The sequence below is a fragment of the Setaria viridis genome, chromosome 4 (genome assembly GCF_005286985.2).
Source record: "Setaria viridis chromosome 4, Setaria_viridis_v4.0, whole genome shotgun sequence".
Classification (NCBI taxonomy): domain Eukaryota; kingdom Viridiplantae; phylum Streptophyta; class Magnoliopsida; order Poales; family Poaceae; genus Setaria; species Setaria viridis.
This window is the reverse complement of record NC_048266.2, coordinates 1,420,362-1,447,993: the sequence shown is the minus strand read 5'-3', so window position 1 is coordinate 1,447,993 and position 27,632 is coordinate 1,420,362. Positions and strand designations below refer to the sequence as shown.

The 27,632-nt window shown below is 46.0% G+C and overlaps 2 protein-coding genes across 3 annotated transcripts; one reads left to right on the top strand and one right to left on the bottom strand.

Annotated features, from left to right (window-relative positions):
- The first annotated feature begins 2,654 nt into the window (after nt 1-2,654).
- On the top strand, nt 2,655-9,209 carry LOC117851368 (uncharacterized). Of its 2 annotated transcripts, none has more exons than XM_072292989.1 (15): nt 2,655-3,073; nt 4,201-4,338; nt 4,949-5,090; nt 5,522-5,630; nt 6,261-6,311; nt 6,642-6,763; nt 6,856-6,928; nt 7,289-7,404; nt 7,817-7,886; nt 7,997-8,062; nt 8,180-8,242; nt 8,319-8,399; nt 8,493-8,526; nt 8,638-8,724; nt 8,803-9,209. In XM_072292989.1, exons 1-13 carry the CDS (start codon nt 2,797-2,799, stop codon nt 8,499-8,501), a joined length of 1,317 nt encoding a protein of 438 aa, XP_072149090.1. In that variant the 5' UTR covers nt 2,655-2,796; the 3' UTR covers nt 8,502-8,526; nt 8,638-8,724; nt 8,803-9,209. The 2 variants fall into 2 exon arrangements, with proteins under 2 accessions (XP_072149090.1, XP_034589064.1); XM_034733173.2 differs by having other exon boundaries at nt 2,656-3,073; nt 8,483-8,526.
- A 10,362-nt stretch (nt 9,210-19,571) lies between these two features.
- LOC117851727 (wall-associated receptor kinase 3) lies at nt 19,572-23,192 on the bottom strand. The gene is made up of 4 exons (XM_034733604.2): nt 22,112-23,192; nt 21,505-22,020; nt 21,125-21,277; nt 19,572-21,047 (listed from the first exon to the last, which is right to left on the bottom strand). Exons 1-4 carry the CDS (start codon nt 23,154-23,156, stop codon nt 19,840-19,842), a joined length of 2,922 nt encoding a protein of 973 aa, XP_034589495.1. The 5' UTR covers nt 23,157-23,192; the 3' UTR covers nt 19,572-19,839.
- Nucleotides 23,193-27,632: the final 4,440 nt, after the last annotated feature.

Below are 27,632 nucleotides of genomic sequence, written 5' to 3'. Positions count from 1 at the left end.
GCCGGTAAATATTTTATCTTTTTTACATAACCACTGAACATTCCCCTTATTCAACTCATTATAGTTTATTTTAGTTTTTTTACTAAGTCGGCAACAATATCCGAACTAACTAGACTTTCCAATAGGATTGTAACCGGACGATGCATTCCTCGTTCACACTAAACTGAATAAAAAAATACTCTAAAATAATCCAAGGCTTGCAATGGCTTCAGTTTATTCAGCGGGCTTATCAGCCACCAAACAGTATTTTTCTCTCACAACAAATCAGTCGTTTCAGCTTTTCAGCCGGCTTATAAGCTGAAGCGAACATGCCCGTCGTTGCGTTAACCGTACAAGAAAAAAAAACATACGGTCCTCCTTTTTTGTCGTGATGCTATCCATGTAGCGATGGATTGTACCTAAGGTACACGCACTCCACTGGCACAATTGTCTCCACCTTCAGAGATGTGGTTGTGGTTATTATCATAGTTTGTAAGGGGGTGTTTGGATAGCAGGTGCTAAATTTTAGCACCTGTCACATCGGATGTTTGGACACTAATTAGGAGTATTAAACATAGTCTAATTACAAAACTAATTGCACAACCCCTAGGCTAAATCGCGAGACGAATCTATTAAGCCTAATTAATCCATCATTAGCAAATGGTTACTGTAGCACCACATTGTCAAATTATGGACTAATTAGGCTTAATAGATTCGTCTCGCGATTTAGCCTAGAGGTTGTGCAATTAGTTTTATAATTAGGCTATGTTTAATACTCCTAATTAGTGTCCAAACATCCGATGTGATATGTGCTAAAATTTAGCACATGCCTCCCAAACACCCCGTAACTCTACTAATGGCTTCTTCATTAACTGGACCGGCAGAGCTGCTGATGCCTGGACTTTTCTAGGAAGAAAGACGTGCCAACAGTGGCCTTGCTCGTACGCCAACCATTTTAACACACAGGGCTGCCGGTACACTCGTACAAAAAAGCGTATAATTAACTCGATCGGTGCACCCATGCACGCAGATAAAAAAGGGGGTCACGTACGCGCGCGTACAGTGAGCTCTCGGCTCTGCATCGGCGCCCGGTGCACACAAACACGTACGCTGCCACGGCAAACAGTGTCGTCACGTACCGTTCCGCGAACTCGTACGTTGGCAGGGATGCCTACGCTATACGCTCCTGCTACGCGTCGCGTGCCGTGCGTGCGCGTGCGTGTTTGTCTTGTAGGAGTAAAGGATTTCGTACTACGTGGACGCTAGCGGCTAGCTGCAACTGGGAGTAATTGAAAAGGGGTTACGTGTACGCTTGCGCGTTCTGTCTGACGAGCCCACTTCTGGCACTCGCGAGTGTCAAAGCTGCCAAAACCAGCAGCTGCAGCGTGGGCGACCCGGCACGCCGTCAAACATGAGGCCATGCGAGAGGAGCGTGACCGCCAAAGTGTTCCAGTGAGCTGGTGCTCTTCCTTCCAGATTCAAGTCATTTCGAAAGTTTGAATCCGAGCGAAATTTGGGCAAGCCGATGGATGGATGCGTGGGGCACGGCCTGTGTGAACCTCGATGGATGGAGCGCCCGGATCTCGACGCGTGCGAGCAGTGAGATACTACAGCTCGTAGACCCTCCCTCGTGTAGAGTAGAGTAGAGTAGTAGGGCAGCGCCACGGAATGGAAGAGAAGCCGACAAGCGCCTGCTGCCCGCGCGCATCGGATTCCTGCGCGCGCCTTCCGAGGCAGGAGCGAGCGAACGGAGGCCGGGGGGAAATTACGGACGCGCCCCTGCTCGGTTTGCCCGTTGGGGGTTGGGGGTTGCCCTTGCCTGTCTCGGGGCCAGCCAGCTACTTGGATCCGTTTGTTTTCCTTCCGGCGCCGCACTCGCGACAGGCCGAAGAAGACTACTCGTGCGGTCCGCTGCCGGCCAGGCGGGCCCCTGTGGCGCTGCCAGATGGAAAATGGGGGCGCGACAACGTGGGGCCAGCACCGGAAAGAAGTCAAGTGCTCACCGGCCTTTTGCAGAGGAGGAGAGGAGCTCGCTTTCTTTGCAGATACCACCCTGCTTGCTTTAGTGCTGAGCATGTCAGCTGCTCGAGATTGGCTGCCGTAGCGCGTTTGGTCCAGGTCCAATAGTAGTTCGGCTGGACTTATAAGCCGGTTGAAAAATTAAAACGATTGATTTATTGTGAGAGAAAAATACTATTCGGTAGCTGATAAACCGGCTAATAAGTTGAAGCGAACGGAGCGTACAGGTTTAATCAATCCAAGGTGGACGTGACCTAAACCCAAACAACCGGCAAATTTTCATTCTCGACATGATTTGTTCTTAAACTATCACTGTACCAATATCTTACGTCATGCTTTTCAAGTTAAATTGTACTATTATTTTTTAATCACTCTGTGTGTTATGTACGTGTACATGTGATAGTGAAGACGCCGAGATGAAGAAAATATAAATACAATGGAAAAAAGAACAATAAATCGTCGATACCAACCGCGTCAGCTGCCACTTGTTTCCACATTACCGGCAACAGTACTGTGCACGATTCGATGGTACCCTGCATTCTCCTGCGTCGCGCCAGTGCCTACTGCTACTGGTCCTCCTCCAACCGAAATAACCGGAAACTACAGGGACCCGGACGTAAACGACCGCCCCGGGTCAAATCCGGCACACGCCCCCTCCCCGTGCCGACCCCGCATTTCAAATTTCCAAGGCTTTCCCTTTCCTTCCGCACCCTCCGGCCACCGCCTTCAAACACCTCGCCGCCGCCGCCGCCGCCGTAACCATCCCGGCGCGGACTCTAGCTCCCGGTACGCGGCGGCATGGATAGCGACGATGAGGAGATGTGCGACGCCTCGTCCTCCTCGGCCCCCGCCTCGCCCGGCGGCGGTGCGGGAGAGGAGGAGGGGGAATTCGAGGAGGGAGCGGAGGAGGAGGTGGGCGAGGGGGTGATGGTGATGGAGGTGGCGTGGTTCCAGGTGGACCTGGACTACGAGTTCGACGCGCCCCGGTGGTTCGACCTCGCCCAGGAGGAGCCGCCGATGGAGGCCGCAGCGGCGCAGGGGTGGTTCGCCTCCGCCCCCAGCTACCCGCCCTCTCGTGCGTGCTCCCCCGCTTGCTCCCTCCCTCGTCTCGAAATTTCTCTAGTTTTGTATTCCGCGTACAGGGGGGTGATTCGGTCCTATGGGAATGGCCGAGGTTCCGTCGATCGAGTTTGCCTTTTTGGAATTTGAGATGCTCCAGCATTCCTCCTGCGATATGTGTCTAGTGGATTTGGGAGGTGTCCATTTCGCGACATTTTTGTGGTTCCTTCCTATTTTAGTGCGCAATCCTCATCATGGATAAATGATCGGAGATAGTTTCGGGGTTTGTGGTGTCTTGCGTGGTAGAACGGGCATGTGCCATTTGATGTTTTGAGCATTGCGGGAAATGTTGGTGCGAAGGTGAATATCTCCCCATTTTCAGTCCTTTGACCGTTAGTAATTTTGCGAAACGTTGAGGGTTTAGTCGGTGTTCCTTTTTTATGAAACGGGTTTTGTCAGTGTCGTGCTATATGAAGCCTATGATGATCAAATGTCACCCATCTGTCATTAGTGTCCAATCCATGGTTATAGTGTTTGTGTGGAGGTCGCCAATTTTTTGTTGTTAAACTAGTGTAGATATGTAGAGCTTGATTGCCTCATTATTACCATGCTGACACACCGTGGAAAAAAGCTAGGGGGTGAATTGGGAACACAGAAAACAAGCACCATGTTTGCTTGTGGCCATATCATTTGTTCTCATGACATCATTTATAATTTAATGAGGAAGTTGATGCTCTTCTTTGCAACTATATGGTTGGGAATTTGGTTGCAAAAATAATATAGCTGAGGGCTGCACCATAGTGGATTTTTGTGTAGTTTGATGAGTATAGCTGCTCTTGCTGTTAGTATTGTGTCTGATGGGTAGGACAAAATATGCATATATTCTCTTATAAACGGGAGTAATTTGAATAAGTGACTGCGAGTTTCTTTTGCATGTAATTAAGCACTGATGTCAAAATGCAAGCTCTTGCAAACTTCCAATGATAAGTGTTGATTGATCCATTGTGCAGAAAATTTTCGCATGCTACTTTAGTTTGCTTCCTCAGCCTTAAACTTTTATGTTTATTCTTTGTAGCTGTTACTGGCATTTTGTTCCTAGTAAATATCAGTATATCACTAACCTTTCATCTTTCCTTTTGTCAGCCTTAATTGCTAAGATGTTTGCTGAAGATCTTGGATTGCAAACTGTCAGAAGCATTGCGGATACGGATGCTGTGCAGTGTTCTACAACATCTTATGGATGTTCAAGTGGCCCTGGGCAAAAAACGCATCGGGTTCAAGGTCTTGAAAAAACTAAATATTGAGTTTCCTGAAGTTCATTATTTCATTTCTATTCTGTTGATTTGTTCCATGATCCAGATATCATCTATATTATTTTTTTACTAAATATGTGGCTAAATCAATGTTTCTGTTCTACTTCGCTTCATGCTTTGGGTATTACTATTAAGTCTGAGCATTGCACTTCCATCTCCATTAATATATTTTTACCTTTTTATAACCATTGGGTCGAAGTAGCAGGAAACACAAGGGATTCCAGCTTTCTTGAACAAATAGTATTGATACCAAGACATGCTAAGCAAAGTCCTTTGACTGACGAAAAGGTGTCTGGTCGGTTGAAAATCAACATGTTTGAGTTTGATGACATGCCCATGCCTATCTTGGCACGGGCAAAACTCAAAACATCTAAAAGAACTGAACAAACTCTTGGAAGTATTTTCCTAACCCAAAGGAACTCTTTCCTTGATGAGAAAAAGTCAGGAGAACTACATTCTCCATTTTATTTAAAATCTTCTGGCCCAAATTGATCCTGTTTGTCCAGCCTAGCATGCTTCTATATTTTTGTTGATTTCTTCTAAGAAATTTTAATCATTTGTTTTTCCCTGCTAAATAGGACGGAAACCATGCAATGGCGCATCAGAAAATGAACGCCGACCTGGCTGTCGAACTACCATGAAAGGCTCCACACTGATGAAACCTACAGCCAGCCAATTAGCCAGGCAAAACAGACAAGTGGAACCGAGGAATGTGATGCAGTAAGTATTATTATGCATTGAACTAACTGCCTTTGTAAAAGAATTTGAATTGCATTTTCTTGGTTGATTTTGTGAGGCACCTTTTTAACTGAAATCCTCAAATTAATTTCACCACACTTGCTTGTTTGCTCATTTAGATTAATCATTCTCTGTGAAATCTGGGTCTTCAACAGCGGACATAACAGTTTATGGCAAATTAAGAGTTTTAATATTTTATAATCACAAGCATTTCTACCTCATCACTTTATTTTTCACCTTTACCCTCTTCTCTCTTTTCATTGTATCCCCAAATGAACAAATGTCTGTTATTGTTACCCTCTACATAATTAGTTTTCAACAAATGTCTGTGTCATTTGTCTTTTAAAAAAAAGTGAAAGAAGACTTTAACTTCATGATTGTGAATACCATCTGTGCCTTGATTTTTTTTTCAGGAGTAAAAAGTCAGTGGGAGTTACAAGTGAGAGAAGTACCATAAGCTCAAACGATTGCACTTACCAATCTGCTAAAAGACAGAGATTAGAGAATGGGCATCTTAACAAGGTATGGTACAGTTTCATGCAGAGATGTGAGATTTGTCAAATTTTCATGTTATTTTTTTCTGTAGTATGAACTAATTTACAATGTTTGTCTTGGCTTTGATTTATTCAAGTAGCAATTGCAGTTCTTGTTGCATTTATTGTGGCAAATATAACAGCTAGTTAACTTTCCAGTATTCCTCTACCAAGTGGTAGAATGCCTAGGTGTGTATTACAATATCAAATAAATGCTATGAAAATATGGTCTATCTAGTGAAACTAGTTTGATGTTGCAGATATTTATGCATTTTTTTTATAAATTTGGTGAAGGCTAAAATGACTTATAATTTGAAGCTGAGGGAGTAAGTTCCTTGCTAATTTGGATGAACCGTTGTTCAGTTAGTTACTGGAAGTACCAAGAGTCTTCAGAAGTTGGCAATACACGTTAACTTCTATTTGTGGAAGGAAAAAAAATACCATCTTGATGTGAACTAAAAAATATACATTGAATTAGATCTAAATACTGCACCTCTGTTGATGATATTTAATCGTTATCTTGAGTTGTTTGTGAACCTAATGATGCAAATTGGTAGTTTTTTTCTATTGGATGACTTTGTTTCTTGTTCTTTACTGAAGCTATTTGCTTGTGGTACAGGCTGCGGCTACTACTAACCAGCACGAGTTTATTCATAAAAATCATGAAAAGGTAAATACATCCTAAGCCATCTGCCTAAATTGATTATAAATAGGATTTTTACACTTGTATCCTCCCGACATCCTTTATTTCCAGGATCATCATTGAGATGCTGTACTGTTCCAGTTCTCTGAGACTACTTGCTTATATTGCTTTATTTCTAAAAGAAAAAAACACATATTTGCTACTTTTACAACTAGTTGTTGCTGTTGTACAGTGTCTTAAACCGCTATGTAAAAAGTTATGTTACAAAACATGGCCATTGTGCTAATTTCCTTAATAGTTTCTTTTAGTTCTCCCTCAAATTTGCTTGATGACAATTTCTTTTGGATGATGCTACAGAATGTTATGAATCGTAACATGGATCATCCCACTGGTCTACCTAAATTAAAGATTACAATCCCCAGAGAACCTGAGCTGGCCACAAAGCTAAGAGCAGAGAGGTCAAGGGTTCTAAGATCAGTGTAAAGTCATTTTCACTTGGTTTCATTTTTTTATTCCTGAATATTAGGTACTTGTACTATGGTAGTTTTCACACCTTCGCCTGAAATTTCAGGCCAACTAATCCGAAGCAGTTAAATCCACGGGCTGCACCATCTGCTTCTACAGCACAAGTGTCAACTAGAAAGGTGGGAATATCATGCACTTATTAATTCTTAAACTAGTTATAAATTACATCTAAATTTACACTCATTTCTTGAAGCTAATTCTAAATTCATGTTATAGTCACACTACCTTAAAAAAATGAACACATTGTCACCCAGGAACATATGCTTAGTTGATTAGCCTTGCTTTCTGTTACTGTTATTTATCCTTGTTGGTTTGCTCCTATATTTTCCTCTAGCATTTGTTTAGGTGTGCTTTATTAGAACAGGCACATGCATTTTCAATTAGAGAACTATTGAATTTGCAATTGTAAATGTTTCTCTTTCTTGTATGGTTATATACTTTGCTTCTGGTTCAGTTTGAACACCTTTTTTCTGTAGCAGGTAGTTCAACCTCTCCGGGCTACTGGTCATGGTCATCAGCATGCAAGCAGACAACGTGACCATGTTGGGTCAAATGTTCCAGCATGTACATCCAATCATGCTAGGCATGTTAACAAGTATGACTATTTCATACTCCCTCCGTTCCAAATTGTAGGTTGTTTTAGCTTTTTAAGGTTCATAGGTATCATTATGCATCTAGACATACACTATATCTAGCTAGAAAAGCCAAAACGATCTACAATTTGGAACGGAGGGAGTATCTAATTTTTTATTCCAGTAGACTACCCAAATTCTACTGCTGGTATACTGTTATAGAAGATCAAATCACCAGATCTTTTGACAGCATTTGTCAAGATGGTTTGATCTGTCAAAAGGTGATCTATAACTTCCTTTTGTGATTGCTCTATGGACCGCCTACGATTTTACAAAACATGGGCAATTAAGCATGAAGTGATAAGATGCATTTCTGCGGCCGTTTTGTCTTTGTAACAAAGAACTTATGCATGTTTCTGTGTTGTCTCATGGCAGTGTTGATAAAAAGCCAGAAGATTGCAGAGGTGATCTGTTTAAATTTAAAGCTCGGCCTGTGGATAGAAAGGTAGCGAGCGTTTAATAGCTTCTGTCTATTTGTGAGCTCATTTTATGAAGGTTCATGCCTTGCAAACAGCAGCTGCAACTAGTAAATCTTGTATCTTCTTCCTTGAACAGATATTAGCGAGCAAAGGTGATGTTGGTGTATTTCGATGCGCAAAAAAGAATACAACTGTGCCTAAGGTAATTTTGTAGTGACACTCCTTTTCCCCTTAGATATTTACTTTGTGCCTGTGGCTGAGAATGTATAACCCCTCAATTTCTCAAAACACGTGCATCTTGTGGTTTATAAACTTGTAGGAATTCAACTTATCATCAAGCAGGAAGGGCAATCCGTCTCCATTGTCTGAATTATTTAACAAGGTTTGTACGCACATAAAAAATAACGGTTCGCCACTACGTTAATTACACTGACATATGCACGAATAATTTTTGTCAGCTCTCTTTAACCGCGGGAGCACACCACCACCGTGGAATAGAGCGTCAGATCAATGATTTGCCGAATTACATCACTACTAAGGTTGTTCTCCTTGTTTCCCTTCCGTTTCTTGTTTTTACTTATCTTAATTCAATGCGCTCAAAGACCTCTTGTTATATTGCAAGGATTGCAAAGAGAACATGATTGGTAACATTCAGTGCTAGCTCTGGTAAGTATAATGTCCATCTACTTGATAAGATTACTTCCATGTTGTTTCTCTAAGTCTCTTTTAATGTATGACAGATTGACAGACACCCTTCCATTTGTTTTCACTTTCCAGACCCAAGTCAATCAAGAAATAGAATATACAGGATTTTTCTTTTGATAATGACTGGTTCAGACTCAGCATTTCTCCACCAGCACAATGGTAATAACTACTTTATCTCCTCGTTTACAGTTAAGTTACCCGTGTTGACAGTGCCTCCCGTCCATCCTCTGTATGCAGCGTTTTTCTAGGTGTTTTGGACAGTAGGACTCACAAGGGAGCTCTCACCTCCTTCATTTAACAAGATGAAGCCATACATTATTTGACATTATGGTGCGCCACCACTGGGTGCATGACCGTCATGGGCGGCGGTCGGACATCGGTTTGTCGTCTCAGCCTGTTAAAAGAGTTGTTGCTGCCTGGGTAGCTTAACGTTGCCCAGGGAGTCACGCTCTCAGCTGCCCAGAGGCATGACTGGGATGGCTTTTGTAGTTTTGTACAGCAAAAGAGAAACCATAGCCCATAGCGTGAGGGGCGGCTCACCTGGTGTGTGTCTGCAGTCGCCCTGCATCCTGCAGCGACTCCAAAGTGTAACATGGTCTTCTTCGTCGTTGTTGCGGTTTCCATCTCAAAGCTCTTCTTCGCCATGCCTTCCGTGACTTGGTCTTGAATCGCATCGTATCTCAGAAATTTCCATGATCAGGCGGCAGCTTCCGAAATTTCCTGATGTGCAGCGCCAGCGCAGGAAGAAGCTTTCGTCGTTGCTGTTGATGGCCGGGACGGTTGGACCATGAATCTCGTGGCTCACAGTTGAAGTGAGCAGTGTTGGCACTGGTGCTCACGGAGCGAGCGGTCAGGCTCACGCTTGGCCTGCTCGTCCTGGGTCGTGCTGCAGCGAGCCCCCGAAATGTGTGCAGCTTGCTGCGATTAGCCGGGGTGCGATGCTTCTCAATGCGTTGTAAATTGAGCAAAAGGAAATGATCTGATGCACCCTCGCAGGATCTGCAGATGTACCGGGAACAGTTAAATTTTGCTGTTGCTGTTGCTGTAGGTCTGTAGATGGTGGCAGCAGGAATCTGCCGCAGGGGGTCCTGGTCGCCCGCTTCGTTCACAGTTGCAATGAGCAGGGGCAGGGCTGGCCGGCCCCGTGCCCTGCGTGGCTGTGTCCAAGGACGCAAGAGCGCACCCAATAGCACTTTAGTTCATTTCTCCTCCCAAATGGCTGTGTTGGTGGGTGGTTATGTCACCCATCAGCACAGTACAGTTAATGTTTCGATTAAAAAAAAGCATGCACGTTGCCCGTCGCCAGTACGTCGCAGTCAGGTCGCCGCTGCCCGTCGCATGCCCCACCGGCTACCGCTCCTGCCTGCCGTCGAAGTCGCGCCTGGGCCTGTCCCACCGGTCGCCGAAGTTGCGCCCATCGCCGTTCCCACCGCCTGCTGAAGCTGCTGCCCCTCCGCCCCACCCGCCGCCAAAGCCACGCCCACCGCCGCTCGCCGAAGCCGCCGCCACCCGTCGCTTGAGATATTCAGAGATGAAATAAAAATCAAACAAACAAATAAAGAAGGGAAGGCACCGTCCCTCAACCTTCCCTTCCCAATCCTTCTCGCAGATCTTGCCGCGGAAGGGGAGAGAAAGAAGATGAAGAGGGGAGGGGAGAGGAGGAGGAGCCCTACCTCGTTGCGTGCCACCACTGGAGCCGACCTTGCCGTGCCACCGCCACCCGTCACCCCACGGAGCTGCCGGTGCCGACCTCACCGTGCCACCGCCGCCCGTCGCCCCCACGGAGCTGCCGGTGCCGCTGCTCCTCGTCCCCATGGGGCGAGCGCCCAGCGGGCCACCGCCACCCCTTGCCCCCGGTTGCCGTCGCCCCCAAGCGCTGCTCGCCCGCCGCTGGTGCCCGCTCGCAGGCCTTGTGCAGATGGGAAGGGCATAAGTGAGAGGCAGTAAAAGAGATAAGGGAGATCCAGAGAGAAAGGAGGAGGAGATAAAGGAGAGGCGCAATAAAGCCCGCTCTCCATTCACGATCTATGCTGGCAGGCAATAAAGCCGCGTGAGCTTTATTGCCCCGCTAGCACAGATAATTTTAAAAAATAAAAAGTTTTTTTTTGTAAATTAGTAAATAAATTCAAACATGTCTGAAACTTGTACATATAAACATACACGTCACGATAGTGCATCTAAAAATTACAGTTGGATATAATTCATATTTTTATAAATTAGTTTGTTCACATGTTACTATAGTACTAAGTTAGTAAATGTTGTAGATGAAGTATACATTTCTGAACAATATATATTCCAATTTTCTTATAACATATCGAAACTTTTATGTCAAGATTAGGAACTCATAAAATGATTCCATATCAATTTATATAGTTTTTGGACCATGTTTAGATACTACTAGAATTTATTTTCACTAAGTTTTAATAAAAGTGAGAAATGTACCTAAAAACTTTATGAATCTTTCATGACCTTTCATGATTTGACTTAAAATGAAACATGTGTCTTTAACGTCATCTTCTAAAATTTTTTGATCTTGTTCGTGAAAATTTTAGTTCAAATACATGTTAATTGCAATAAATATCCTTATAATTATTTTTTGGAGGCCATTACAGTTGGCGGGTGCTTATGTCAGCACAGATGGGTGATCTGTGCTGGTGGTGCTTGCGTCGCCCACCAGCATAGGAGCCACTGTACTGGCGGATGCTCCCCCGCCAGCTCAAGGAAGCTTCATGCTGGCGGGTACCAATCACGTCTATCAGCATGCTAATTTGCCTGCGTGAGTACAAATCGTTTCTGACATAGTGCGAGGCGTCGAGCGGTCACAACTCACACGAGGAGACCATAATGAAGTGCGTTGAATAGGACTAGGACTGGCCGGCTGGAGTGAAGAGTCCTGTACGTCTAGACGACAGTGAGTGACAGATGTGAGCTTACGGCGTGCGTGCGTGCATGGGCTGCTTGTTGGCTTTGTGGCCTTGCGTCAACGCTTGCCACACACACCGCCAGGGACCAACTTCTGTAACTTATGCACTAGTTCCACCGGCCATCCCATGCGGGCGGGACGGGGGGAACCGGAGAATGCAAAAGATTGCGCACAACTTCGGTGGACGAAGCATCTTGTAATATCGTTTTGAGCCCCAACTCGCGCTACGTTACCTACCAGGCCACCACGCCGCTCCTAGTCCTCACTCTTCGCTGTTGACAGGTCGCCGGAGCGTCGATAGAGCAAGGGGAATCGGCAGGCGGGGCGGGGGCCCGCCTCCGGCCCCTCGGGCTCGGAATCCTCCTCCCACGCTGACACGCTCCCAGTGCGAGCAGCAGCTGGCCAACGCGATGCCTTGGTTACTGTTATTTCCTAGACTTTTGGTACGATCGTCCCCTGGCACGCGGCCTGATGGGTGATTGCAATGGATATGGTCTTACTGTGTCATGGTTTGAGATTTTGATAATTGAGCGACAATATAATGTAACGACCTTGGTTAATCAGCCTAGTTAATCTCAAGGCTAATCCCAATCTGCAGTTCCACCGGTCCGACCCCTAAAACCGCACCAACCGGCAAACGACAGCTCTTCTCTAAGTCCCGAAACAGCGTTCCTCCAAAATCTTAGAAACGTGGAAGAGCCAGAGTCTGGAAGGTGGACCCACAACCAGATCCTCGGATTTTCTTGAGTCAAACGCGCCAGAGCCAGCGTGTGCCCCGCTTCAGAACTTCCCCGCCGCGTGGCTCAATCTCTCTGACGCGCGCCGCCTCGCCCAGTCGCCGATCGCGACAAGATAGATCAGCGTGCCTTCCTCCCAATCGCAGCGGAAGCCCTTGCAGCCCTTTCTGCCTCGCCTCGTCTCGCTCGCACCCTCGCCGACCGCGCCAAGGCGCCCTGTCGCCGCCGTGGCAGAAGTTTTGCCGCTGCCGCGCCAGACCGCCTCGCATCCCGCACCCATCACCTCGTCCGGATCCCCGGCCGCGCGCCCCGATGCTTTTCGGCTTTTCCGCCTCTCCACAGTCACGCCGCCCATGAGCGCGCTCCACGACGATACCGTCCTCGCCAACCACGGCTCCGGCAGGGACAACTCCTTTTTCCGCCTCGCCAGTGATGTGCCCCGGCAAGCCGTTGTTTTGCGCTTGCTCGCGCCGCCGCTCGTCCTGTCACCTCGCCTGCTGCGACCTCGCTTGTAGTGCCTTCCTTCCTGTCACACGCCAGTCAAGTCGCCGCCCACAATCCGCCGCTTGACGCGAACAGACCCTGCTCGCCTTCGCCAACTCTTAATCCCGGCAAAACCGCGCCTGCGCCGTCTTTGTCTCCAGTGCCTAATGGCCAAAGACCCTGTCCCCGAAGCTCTGCTTCGCCGCTCATCGCCGCTCAATCACCGCCAAGGCAGAGCATTCCATCCTTTTCTTCCCGATCTTCACGCTACTCAACTCTCTCTCTCTTCCGCGCAGCTATAAAGAGGAGTACCAGAGCCCCTACCGGAGTTTCCTTCGCCATCGTTGTTTCACCGCACCCTACTCTGCTCGCACTTGAGCACTGCCGCTTAAGCTCTTGATAAGTTCCCTTCTCCGCTCAAACCCGCTTCTCCCCAACCTACCGGCCGCCTGATCCTCCGCACGGTGCTAGAGCTTGCTTGTTGTCCACAAGAAGCACCGCCGCCGCCGGAGCACTGTCGAACCTCGCCGCCATCCAAGCCTTAGCGCTTTAGTCTTTCCGCCTAAGTCTGTTCCTTCCCGACCCCAAGACTTCACCAGTAGGCCTAAAGGTAAACTGCCGACCCTGTCTGGTTCGTCCGACCCCTTTTTCCGTCTCGCCCGACCTTGCCTGTTTCGCCGACCCTTATCCGCTTCGCCCGAGGGCTCGGCTGTATCTTTTCCTTTGACCCGAGAGTATCTGTGTAAAATTTCGGGGACTTCTCTATGTTAAGTATGAGGACCCCGGTACAGTTATTCCTTCAAGTCTAAGGATCAGATCATAAGTTTCTCCCCATCCGACCCTTTTATCCTGTCCTCCACCAACTGAAGTTGGACTCCTCCGCCTTTCTTGTAGCTTTGCTACAAGTGTCTGAGCTGAACGTGCAAGTGTTGTTGAAATAACCATCTAAGTGCTAACTCCTGCATTGCATTTGTGTAGAGCTAAATCTCGCTGACGGCACCTATGAACTGCATCCGGCGCCAGAAGACGGAGCAGTAGCTGAGCTGCCGACCGCCGGAGCTGAAGCAGAACCCGCTGAGGACCAGTTTGCCTCCACCCCGCTCGAAGGCAAGCCCCGGAGCATGAACCCAACTTTCTAAACTTGCACATGCCTTCCTTCATATGTATGTGCATTTACGTATAGGAGTTGTTTGAAACCATAGATGCATGACTTAGTTCCCTGGATCTGAACACTAGTCTGTTGAGTCCGAGTAATTGCAATGCTTAATAGGGCTCGGCAGAAGTCGAGTGATTTCCCGTCACTCGCGAGTTATAGGAGTTGGTTGTTCTCCCTCTGGTTACAACTATAAGGACGATGGACAGGGCAGGGCTTGGTGAACTCTTTTGGTGGTCGGCTGATCGCCCTGTCTGTTTACTTGAATCTGTTTATGGCCCGACAGTGGTGGTGTTCGTGATCAAGTGTTTGAAAGTACTAATCTCATACCCATTATGGGATGGGGAAGCCTAGTACCTGATTGAACCTCGACGTGAGCGGTTCGATCCACTATCTCTGGAACGGAGTTCCCCTGCAGCCGCATATGGTGGCAAGTGTGGTCACGGAACGGCAAATGCCGGGTTCGTGGAACCTTCCACCAAGAGAAGTAGGCCCGACACGGGTTAGGGAATTGATGGGGACGGCCGACACAGGAAGCGACCCTCGGTGGTGCGTGGATGTCGTGAGGTTAGGTTCGCCATGCATGGTTAAGGAATTCGATTCGATTCGTCTGCCTCTCACAGTTTGAGACTGCTTGATCGCTATGCTACACTGAGTAAAGAAGGAATCTGATGATGACATGACCTTGATGTTGAGTTTATACACATAATGTTTGGATCTATGCTTGTTTAGTATAAGTTGCCAATGTAGACTGGTTAATGAACTTAGAATCTGAGCTGAAACTTTGAAAGTAAGGACCTAACATAGTTGCTTTTGGCAAACAAAACCCCTCAGCCAAAGAGCCTTGCATGTCTAGAAGTGGTGGAGTTGTTTTTCCCACCGGTCGGTTAAGTCTTGTTGAGCTTAGAAGCTCAGCCTTGTTGTGGCATCTCTTTTCAGGTGAAGTTGAAACTTCCGAGTGTGCTGCTGTTGGCACTTGGCTGCCCCAGCTCCTTCCTGGGTGGACGGTCGAGTGGGATCCTTCCTCGGACGGCGAGGAGTGGGATCACTGATGTCCTGTTTGGCCTCATCAGGGACATCCGACCCCGGCGCTAGCTTCCGCTATATTTTAACTTCCGTTGTTTTCGAACCTTGTAAAACTCTGATTTCAAACCAGTGTGTAATGAATTGTTGAACTAATTGTGGATCTATTGTATTCTCTGGAACCACTCACCTTCGTGTGAGCTATGCTAACTCGGTCCTGTTTAAGTGGTTAAATCGGATGAAATCCGATGGATCATCGAGTTAACTTGATTAAAGCATGAGATTCGCGTGTTAAGCGACTTAACCGTGCTTTAGTTGAGTTAATCCGAGGTGTTCCGCCACATATAGTCATTGAGACTAATGGTTTGTCAAGCATGTATCTTGTAGGTTTTCTAGTAGCCAAATATGCAAACCAAATTATGGCAACGGTCCAAATCATGGTATTCAAGCATCCAAGCTATAATATTCAAGTGACCAAGCCACGACATCTAGGATTATTTTATGGTATTTTCGGTGTGCAAGTGTTGGTATTTAAATCAGAAAATTCAAATCACGGCAATGGTCCAAATCGTGGTATTCAATCATCCAAGCTATAGTATTCAAGTGACCAAACCATAACATCTAGGATTATTTTATGGTATTTTGTGCAAGTGTTGGTATTTAAATTAGAAAATTCAGTACCATCGGATGTTTCGATGGTCCACCGGAGCAAGCGTCGGACTAACCATCGGAGCAATCGGTACAACGAGAAAATCAGGGAAAAAGTTCAGGTGCACCGGATGATCCGATGGCCTGTATTTCACATGCGTCGGTGCAATTTGCAGAGAAGACGAAGAAAATCCTATAGCACCAGATGATCCGATAGTGGGCTAAGAGGAGCGTCGGACAAAGCATATTTACTTTGTGAAGTTTCAGAGAGGTTTTGGCTACAAGCTCTTAAGCACCGGATGATCCGACGGTACCATCGGATAAAGCGTCGGATGAATTTTTGATGTGTCAGTGAAGAACTTGGCGCGGGGAGGCTATCTATACCCCTTCCACTTGCCCATTTGAAGTTGCTAGTGTGTGCATAAGTCCATTGAAGATCAAGACTCATCAAGAATACATCCAAGCCACCAAAAGTGCATAAGTGATTAATCAAAGGCTTAGTACAAGCTTAGAAGAGTGATTAGTGCTAGCATAGGCCTAGAGAAAGAGAGAGTGCAACGTGTGCCTACATTGTGATCGGTTCTAGGAGTGAACCATGGTTGTACAAGATGTGCCAACGCCTTGGAGCCTTGGTGGCTCATCGGCAAGTCTTCGATCCTCCGGCTTGGTGTGGAGCGGCGTTGACAACCGTGTGCAGGGGCGTGGAGACCCCCTTCCTTCGTAGAGAAGCTCCCTAGTGGAGATGGAATCAAGGTGACCGGGGAACTTAGCGTGAGTACGTGAGTCTTAGTGGCCAAGCCTTTGTGGAAAGTCAAGGTGATGGGTACCTGTACCAAGGTACCTCAGGAAAGGGGGTACTTGTACCAGGGGTACCCTCAGGAAAGGCCCGACTGCTAGAAATATGCTGGAGGTGGCCAGGAGACACCGTGGCCCACCTCCCAACCTCCACTGATCGGGGGTTGAGGGTCGCAACCCATCAGTCCGGCTAGATTGGGGGAGGGCCCGCAAGGGGCCCATAGCACCCCGCCCACTCCTTGACTCAGGAAGACCTACACCGTACCAGAGGCATGGCCTCTCCGACCGCCCCATGGGAGACATGACCAGGCGGAGGAAGCTGACCTTTAACCAGGGGGTCCGAGGGTGAGGCTACACCCCTTGGATCGCCCAGGACCACTCACAGGACAAGGCCATGCGTGGCCGTACGCGCCCACGCACCCCAACATCATCATCACCCTCACCGCCAAGACGACTAGTCAAGCTCAAGGTCATGCCACTACGCCAGACTCGGTACGGGCCCGCAGGCGAGTTGGGACCTAGTGTCGGTCGTCATGGCGCAGATTGGCCATGGGCAGGTTGGGGAAAGCTGAGGGGAGCGGCACGTCCCGCCCAGGCCGCTGACCGGAGCTCAACCATTCATCTCCAGTGTGGACGTCAAGGGCCGCTTCCGTCCATTCACGTCATGTGGACGGGATGAGGCATGCCGTGGAAGCAGGCTAGGCCGTGTGTAAGCAGCCCATGCCGCACAGGAGCCACCATGCAGGGCGTGCGAAGCCCACGACCGGTTAAGAGGACTGGACAAGGAGGCTTCTTGGCGCAAGGCTACCTCGACCACGCCATGACCCCCGACCTTTAAGGTCGGGAACTCCCTCAATTTCTTAACATTGTTGCTCGATCCTTGGCCAATATAAGAGGAACCGGTTGTCCTTCCTCTCTGATACACATTCAATGCATACACCCACACATTGCACGAATGCTTGCTTGCAGGCACCCCATCGTAAGCCCAGTGTACTTGATCCAAAGAACATGACTCCTGCCAAAACTGGACGTAGGGATTTTCCCGAACTAGTATGATTCCTTGTCTCTTGTGTGCTAGCCATCGGAAATGAGGAGAGCGCGACGTACAATCACCAGTCGGCGGTCCGGAACACCGACACAAGGGGTGTCCTAGAAGAGACTTGTGACTGGGAAGCAATACTCATGTGTGAGTGCTTCAACAATATGGACTAGTGGTGGCTTAGTCCCTACCGATACATCGGGATAAATCATCGTATCAAGAGTTTGCTTCCCCTCATCCTCACCTCTTACTTTTCCGCATTTCACACTTGTGTGCCTTTGCATTCTTAGTATAGCATCTTGCTAGGATTGGCTCTAGGTTGCAAAACTTATTTTGGGATAATGGTTTCACACTAGATCGACCATGGTTGCACATCTTGATAGCATGATCTAGTTTAAGTTTGATGCAAAAATAGTGGAAGCCATATGTTGAGGTTTTAAGTTGCCTAATCCACCCCTTTCACCTCTTAGGCTACGAGCACCCTCTTCCCCTCTTAGACTACGAGCACCGATTCCTCACAGCGATAGCCATCTCAATGGAATGTATTGCTTCATGTATCAACAAAGGTTGGTACGAATATTCCGAAGGTAGGTACTGATCCACGCGCGCTCACAATATTGCAGAAGACTAGAAAGCTAACAAACGACAAGCTAACTGGGGTTTTCTATATGCAGAACAGTTGCGTATGTAGTGTTATTAGCTAGAGTGTACTTTTCAGATCAGAAAATGGAGTTCTAAAGTTCTCTGTTCAACACTTTTCGATACTGTGTCACATGAAAAGACATGCAACGGAAGAGTAGGGTTCCTATTGTCCTGATGCCGTCATGGCGTCATGCCAGATCTTTTTTTTGAGGGTCAACGGGGGGGAGATCTCCACCTGAAATTTTTTCATTAGGCCTGTTGCGGCCAAAAGCTTATACAAAGACGTTCAGCAGGAAAACTAGGATGGGGGGAGAGGGTTTTATAGGTATTGAGTCGTTTTACATTGAAGAGAACAGGAGGCACCATGCATCAGCTACATATCGATCATCCTGCTTAAGGCGCAGGCGCCAGAGCCGGGCTTCATCTCTACATTGCGCCCAGAAGCTTGTGTGGCATGGCTGCACTTGCTGGAAGACCAGAGCATTCCTTTGTTTCCAGAGCAGCCAACAGAGAAGGAGCAGGAAACCGGGGAAGTGGCGTTTTGGGACTGTTGTCGGACGGGCTACAGTCCAAAGGGCGGCAACGGTTGCATTAGCTGTATCTATGCCAAGAGAAGTCCAGACGGTCGACGCAAATTGGCAGTGAAACATGATGTGATCACAGCTCTCCCCTTGCCCGCAAAGCTCACAGGATGAATTCGTCAGTACGTTCTTCTTGACAAGATTGAGCCGGCACTGAATCCTTCCCTGCACAAGTAGCCAACCAAAGAATTTTACCCGTGGTGGAGCGCAATTGTGCCAGATGAAGGCAGCGAAGTTGGACGGAGAGGAACCAGCAGCAGCTTTTAGCTTGATATATGCATCTGAGGTGGTCATTTGGGGGCCTTGACTGGTGAGGTAGAGGCGCTGATCATCCTCAGTGCCAAGCAATGCCTCTTGCAGCAGACAATTCACTTGTGTAAGCTCCGAAGCTGCCTGAGAGGATAAACGTGGGGTGAGGTATGGTGTTAGTCCTTGCATTAGCACTTCAGCCACACTCACGGTATCTTCTCGGGCATGACTGTGCAGTAGAGGGAACAAGTCACAAAGACGTCCTGCGCTGAGCCATCGGTCATGCCAGAAGCAAGTACTGGTGCCGTTGGAGACCACTGAGCAGGTGAGAGCCTGGTACATTGGTAGAAGTTCTTGCATCCCCTTCCAATGGAGGCCTCTAATGGCGCCCTGGAGGTTACAGAGGCTGACCAGGCTTCGCGCCCATCGAGCCCATGAGGACCCTTCGGGGTGATGGAGTCGGTGCAGGAGCTTCAGTAGGAGGCTCTTGTTTTGAGCAGCAAGATCTTTCAGGCCAAGGCCGCCGTATGCTTTTGGCTGGCAAACAGTGTCCCACGCCACCAGACATTGAGCGCCACTGACCTTATCCTCACCAGACCAGAGGAACCGTCATGCCAGATCTTTGAGTATCACTTCATAGTAATCATGCTAATACTTTGCAAAAAGATGCCGTAATATGTTGCAGCTTAAATCATATTCCACCTTTAAAAAAAATAAATCATATTCCGTAGTATATCAGTCAGCGGTCTACTGGAACCACCCAATTGTTACTGGACTCGTTGATAACCACAACAGTTTTCTTATACAAGCTTATCTTTAGTACAGTGACTTATGCAGTCGCGGTCTACAATATATTGTATACGTGAAATGCATCTATGTGATATAGTATCATCGAAAGGAAACTAATATAATGTGAATCTTCAATAAAATACATGATACCTCAGATGCATTATATTCAACATCCAAGCAAGCCATCGATCGGTTATCTTGCACAAATGTAACTAGCGTGGCAAAGATGCAAATTCTTGCTCCAAACTGTAGCACCCAGAGCTCCCAGCATTGACAAGATCGATATGCCCATATAAGTTCTTATCTTGTGGGCATAACAAAGGCTCAATATCTGCATCTTTTTTAGCTAAACCTTTTCTAAGTCTCTTTGTTCTTAAAAATTGCAACCTCATATCTACTTCTTTCATAGTCGGTCTGTCTCCTCCTTTGACCCTTAAGCATGCTTCTGTAAGTGAGGCGATTTCATTAATCTCTTCCTGGTCTGCCTCTTCCACAACTTGTTTATCCAGTATTTCTACAAGGGACCCTACATGAAGTCCTTCAATGAAGTAATGTGATAGGCTTTGTTTAGCACCTAAATCATTGATAAAAATTGGCTTCTTCCTTATCAAAAGTTCAACAAGTATTACTCCAAAACTATATACATCACTCTTTTCAGTAAGCTGACCAGTATGATAGTACTCTGGGTCCAAGTATCCAAATGTACCTTGGACAATCGTAACCACATGAGTCTCATCAAGCGAAAGAGATCTTGAAGCACCAAAGTCTGAGACCTTTGTGGTGAAGCTGTCATCCAAGAGTATATTTGAAGACTTAACATCTCTGTGGAAAATTGGTATTGTTGCAGCTGAGTGTAGATAAGCAAGTGCCCCTGCTGCTTCCATTGCAATCCTAATGCGATCATCCCATGAAAGCAAGCATTTTACTGTAGTATCAGAGTGAAGAAGTTCATACAGAGTGCCATTTGAAATGAACTCATAGACAAGCAATGGCACCTCATCTTCTAGGCAGCAACCAAACAGTTTCACCACATTGCGATGGATGATTTGAGACAAAATGACAACCTCATTGATAAACTGGTCTATCTCTATTTGCTCCACAATTTTGGATTTTTTTATGGCCACCACACGTTGGTCTGATAGAATCCCTTTATAAACTGTGCCATGTCCTCCACGACCAAGAACACGAGTAGCATCAAAGTTATTTGTTGCCTCCTCTAGTTCCTCCAATGAGAATATTTTAGTTTTGCTTGTGGTGCTTTCATCAGAAATCAATTGCTCCAATAGCAGGCCTTGATTTTTCTTGAAGTGGGCTCTTCTGATTCTCTTTTGGATGCCCCTTGTCCACTTATTGGCAAGTACGATTACACCCAATGCAATAATTATGGAGCCAATGCCACAACTGATTCCAATTGCAATACCTGTATGCATTCACGGTTCTTATGAAATCATACTAATGTTTATAAATTGCCATTGCTTTTGTTTGCTTGACACTTACCCAAAAGAAGATTCCGTTGCTTAGTTGATGTAACACACCGCTTCTTTGTCGAATCAAATTCTTTATTATGAGGGCACGGTGTGCACTTATAGGTCCCAGGAAAGTTTCGACATGTACCATTGCAGTAGCTTGGCCGTGAGCATTCATCAATATCTGTAGATAGCTCATTTGTTATTTAATATATATGTGGATCATTATTATAGACATATACTCTTGCATTGCTAGATTCTGAAAGAAATCCCATGTTTAAATCAGCCTGATCGAATTTATAATATCTTACTACAAAATAAAATTCTGTTAGAGTATGTGAATTGATTAATTTCCTTCCATTTTCCAGTATGATGTTAGTGATGTAGAGCATAGTGGAGGAGAGGGATTACCTGTGCAGCCGTCCTGTATGTATGGATTTCCTTCAAAACCAGTAGAACAATTGCAACGATACCCCATAAACATTTCCCCATGGGTTACGTGTAGGCAATCACTGTTTACGCTCTGGCATGCATACTTGCTATAGTTCTGCTTAGCTTGCTCACAGGTTGAATTTATGACTGCCCATCTTATAACAATGTCATATTCCATAGAAAAATCAAATTCATCTTCCACGGGGCCGTTGAAGACTTCCATACCTCCGCTCTCATAAGTCGAAACTATTATCGCTTCTTTTCCAGCGCTCGCATTGCTTAGCATGTTTGTTACAGTCAAAGTTCCATCTCCTACTGAGACACCAGTCACGCGGTACTGTGTGCCTCCTATGCTAAAAAGCGTGTCATTTGCTACTGTACAATTAAGTCGGAACTTTTTGTTTCCAAAACAACCTTCTTCGAGCCCAAAAGGGAAGGAAATGTTCATGTTTCCACATGACCTCCGGCAGTGTTCTTTAGGCTCGGGGTTATAATCTGCTCCATAATATATTAACATATAGTAAGAATAAGCAAGTGGTTAAAACTTAAATATGTTCATTTTTTAAGAAAAGTAAGGAGGGAGTACCTTGCATGCAACCTTCGAAAAGGTAAGGATTATTATTGCCGTCGTCGTCGGACCTAAGATCTGCGAAAAAGCCAGGATCGTCCCCCAGGTTGGAAACACCGAAGGAATAAAAAAAAGCGGAGCAGTAACAGTGGTAACCCCCATATGATGACGCATTTCTACAAATGCTGTTGATGGCACAAGCATAACTTGCGTTGTTCATTCGCGCGCTTTCGCAGCTTGGTTGATCCGTGATGGCAACCTCAACGTAAGCACCATAGATCTTGCTTGTGTTTGTCCAACCCAATAAAAGGTCAGTCACGTTACTCGTGTCACCCAAATATGATATGAAAGCCATGATGCGAGGGTACATAGAACCTGATGATTGTCCTGCCATACCATCAGCTCGAGAAAATGTTGCCTGAAAGCCTGACATGGCATTCGGTAAAATGATGAAACAGCAACCAATCCCGCTGCAAGACCCTCGAGTTGGCAATAACTCCCCGTGGCACCTACTGATGCAGGAGCCGACAGGGTTTCTCTCATAATCGAACAAGTTGACATCAAAGTCACATCCAAGGACAATGAAATTGTTATAGCTGCGAATAGTAATACCCTTAGCGGGAGCCTCCCACTCCCAAGACATATTGTTCCTACCTGGTCCAAAGGAACTATTGAAGAACATAGGGACCTCAACAAACCCATCATCATGTATCTCAGTGATCTCAGTTGTGCTGTTACTCATCAGTAACAGCTTTGGAGGCTGAGTGGTGTTGTCGCAGGTAACCTCGAAACCTTGCCGGAAGCAGCCCGCCCCTATGCCGAAGGGGTAGGAGATATTGACGTCCCCGCAGCTGGAGGGGCAGTGAGCTAAAGAGGCGGCGGACGGGATATACAGTATCCCTCCGTCTCCCAAGGCTGCGGATGCAGGCGGCATGGCTGCCAAGCACGCCAGAACGAAAGCCATGGCGCATACCATCACTCTGGCCGAGCTCATCGTTATGCTAATCAGCTTGTCTGCGAGTAAAATTTGGTGTTGGTGTTCCGGGTTAAGGCAACTACGCATATTCTGAAGCGACACAAGGTTTCGTGAATGCTAGATACAGTACTGTATAAAGGCGTCCCTGATGAGCAGAGTACATCGCTGACGGGCAGTCATCGCCCACCGGGTCAGTCACGCGCGATGTTTACACCCGCGACTCGCCCAACGTGTCGTCGCTAGCTGGACGCTGACTCGTGCCCCGGTAGGTTTAGAAGAGCACAAATCTGCAGGATGAAAAACCTTGCACGTTGAACGCACCTTCACCAGGCAACCTTCGAGAGCGATAGTGCTACAGCGAGAGAGTTTACCAGGGTAGACTTTGAATTATCACCTAGTCACCAATCAGCGATTTTTCTTACCTACAATTCTTCCACGTAGCTCTCAATCAGGACCTGATCCCATACGCCTACTGCTGCGAATTTTGGTTATTTATAACATCAAAATAAAGAAGAGGGGGGCATATGTGTACCATTAAAAGATTTTTTTTATTTTTTTGTAGTTTTTACCATAACAATGTGGAAAAGCTCCGTAGTGGAGTCGACGGTGTCATTGTGACCGGAAGAGAGGGATTGGTGAGCCTTATCTCAGTGGTTAGCGTCTCATCCGGCTTGGCACGAGCCTTGGTGGCGACTCCACGAGGGATTGGTGAACCTTAATAGATTCGTCTCGCGAATTAGCCTCCATCTATGCAATTGGTTTTATAATTAGCTCATATTTAGTCCTCCTAATTAGTATCTAAATGTTAGGTCACTAACTTCGGCGAGATTTAGACACAACGAAGTGAGGAAAACACTTATGTTTTGTCACACCCTGAAATTTTTGAATTTCATGATATGATTAAAAAGAATAATTAAACAATGATTTTCTCATAATTTTAAAATTTTCCTAACATTTATTTTTCTTTGTAGGAAATTTAGTATGTGAAAAATAATTGTTTGTTTTACTAAATTAAATAAGGTTGTTCTGTGTGTTGCATTCATGCCAATGCATCTTGGTGTTTCTTGAGTGCAAAATATTTTATTATGTGTTTAGATGTTGTCCGAACCCTTCTGAAAATTTTCCAACTTTTTCTAGAATTTATTCTCCTTTATCTAGAGCTAAATCCAATTTTTAAGGGGTCTATAATTTTTTTCACAAGCTCCAAGTATTTTATTTGGATTCCTTGTGTCCCAATCCAACTCTCAGATTTATCTCAGAATTTTTTGAAGTTTCTAGATATTTTTCTAGCTTTAGAAAACAACTCCAGCTATTTTTGAAATTTTTTTCGCAAAGATAAATAAATTCAGAAATTTCAAAAATAGAAAAGTCAACCCGAAAATAACTTTTTCCGAACCCAACATATATATATAGAAATGAAAACGTTTTCGCGAGTTGCCTCTCCTAGCCTCATGGATCTGAAGTCAAAGTTTGGTCTTCGCCAACCTTTGGCGAGCTTTTCTGGCGAAAACCGATACCACCACGGAGTTCCTCTCTTCGATCTCTACGCCATGGTGTGGTGGATTGCGCGAATCCGATGTCGACTCGTCGTCTTCCCCGACTCCGGCGAGCTCTTCTCCAACTCCGGCGAACTTTTCCGTCGCCATTGTTCATCTCTGGCCAAAGATGAGCGCACCATCTCGTTCATCTCGTCGTTCTCGTTCTGTTTTGTCGTTTATACACGAGTTTGGTTGTTTCCGGCGATCCCCCTTCCTTCTCCCTCTTATTTTTTTCTCTGTCCATGCCGGCCGGCCATGTCGACCCGGAGCTCCTGCTCATCCGGCGCCCCCCTCCTGCGCTGCGCGCCTGAGCACCGCCCGTGTAGGCCACCATCCTTGAGCCACCTGCCTCGCCCACGCTTACGCGCACTAGCACGCGCTGCCTGCTGTCGCCCATGGTCGCCCAGTCCCGCAGCGAGCCTCGCCCCGGGTCAGCTCGCGCGCTCTCGCGCCTAGCGCCGCCGCCGGACGTGCCACCGCATAGAGCCGTATATGTGTTTATTTGAGTAGTTGTTCTCACCTTTCTAAAGTTAAGTGTGTAATTGGTATAATTTATACATAAACATTTATGAATAAAACTTGACTAGGATTTACCTCGGTTTTGCAAATAAAGTATAATTTGCATCAATTTCAACTTGTGGCAGAACCGTCCAACTTAAACTGGTTTAAATGCGCCTAATTGCTGCCGACGCAGCAATTATCCAAAGCACACTTAAAACAGTATAAGTCCGGTCGTCCGTCGAGTGTTCCTAGGACTCCTCAAAAAATCCACGTCGTGTCTCATAGCCATACATCAGGATAGTATCTGCGATGGGATAGCATCAATAAATATTACATTTTTACATACATACAAGAGGTACGAGTTAATACAGAACATAGTTTGAAGCAAACTTAATAGTGCAGTGTTAGATAGAGTTCTAGGACTTAAAACATAAACGGTTCAGGTGGAGATGAGCATTATAAAACTTCTTCTAAGGGTATTTTGAGACTCATAACAATACCCTAGAGTTTCGGGGCCTCCTCCTCAGTGGACTCCTGCGGTGCTTCTGAAAAGATAGCCACAAGGGATAACCCTGAGTACGGTGTACTCAGCAAGTCTTACCCGACTAACCAATATAATAGTTTTTCTTGGAAGTACATGATAGCTTTTTGGTGTACTTGGTTGATACATTTTTGCCAAAAAGCTTACTACAAGTGATGCCTTAGTTTTATCTTTTATTTGAGTTAAGTCGTTACCTAACCATTCTAGATGATGAGAAAAGATTAATTGCGAAAAACAAGGTATTAAGTCGTACATCAATCATTAACAGAAGATATAACATCATGAATTTATGCTATGATGCTTAACAGTGATCAAGTGCATTCATAACTGAGAATTGCGGCGATCGGGATCATATTACATCCTGCAGGAGAGTACCCTGATCACCAGTTATATACGACTGTCCAGGTCGTACGTAACGACTTTTCGATTAGCAAATCCAATGATTGGGAATAAGACTACCCGGACCCAGGGACGCACCCCCACATGGGACCCCACGTCTGGCCCGATCACCATGTGAGTTTCAGGCTACGCCCCTGCCAATCTCCAGCACGTCAAGCGCGGGTACGAAGTATTCCCGATCAGAGAGTTTACTAACCTACTGGGCTTTACTGGTCCCATACCCAGTAAGTGATCAGATGATTATCACTTGATCAAAGGTTAAGACAACGAATCGGGCCTTAACCAGATTAATCTAGCAGACAGAACTACATCCCTAGCTTCTGCCCACTCCTCAATTTCCAAGTCATCTCTTCATAAATAACATGTATGACTCAAAAGTTTTTCTTAAGGTTGGTAAACCAAGCATCTAGGCAACTAAGCAATTCTAGACTTGGGTTGTCTACTAAAGGTTGAACAAGTGGCAAAGATGTCCTTAAAATAAGGTATGATAATGCACAAGGATGGGTTTCAATCAACTCCTAGACTTAGTGCATACATAAAGCAAATAGCTGAATATAGGACACATGAAATATTGACTTCAAAATAATAGGTGTAATGCACCGGGGCTTGCCTTGTTCGCTTAAAAAGTTAGCACTGTCCGAAGGGTTGGCCTCGCAGGGGACCAATTCAAAGATTTCCTCAAACTCCGAAGATCCTTCTGAATATTCTGAGTAATCTCCTTCTGGTGCTTCGGGGTCTATAGCACAACATATGCAGGGGTTAGGAATGCAACTTTTTGAATAAAAGACTATACAACTTTCCTTCATGATAAAGTTGCAAGCCAACAAGGACTATACAATTTATCATGATAAATTTGCAAGCCAACACACGAAAACCCGAAAAGATTAGCCCACAGTTTTTATTTCCTTACTTAACCTTACTTAAGGCCTTTTCTTTTATTTTTAGAAAATGTTACAATTATTTTCTAACTTGAAAATCTAATTTCCTATGAGTTAAGAATAATTTGTGATTATGAAAATGTTATTCCATATTTTATGCATTTTATAAAGATTAAGTATTTATTTAATTACCTTAAAAGAAAGGCATAAATAAATACCCAAATTTTTATTATTTTTCTAGGGTATAAAAATTTTAATGCGTAAAGGAAAATAAAACAAGCCTAACAAAATTGGTTTCACTAATTTTGGACATTCCTAGAAATTTCTGTGATTTAAATGGTGAGATTCGGATTTAAACTAATTATTCTATAAAGGTAATCTAAATTTTCCCGAAAAACTCCCCCGGCAACTTTTCTCACGCGACTCGACTCTACCCCCCTCTCTCTTACGCTGGGCCCGCGGCGCGGACCCACTCCTTCTCCTATTCAATCTACCCGCTGGCCTATTTCTCCCCCGGGCGGGCCTTACTGGGCCGATTCTTCTCCTCTCTTCTTTTCTTTCCACCGGTGACGCCCCAACGGCCCACTTTTCTTTTTCCTTTCCCTCGCGAGCGTGGCCTGTCTTTCTCCTGGGCCTCCGGCCCTTTTCTCTCTACGGCCAACCGCGCGTGCTCCTAGGCCTTCAAGACCGCGGCCCAACTGGCCTC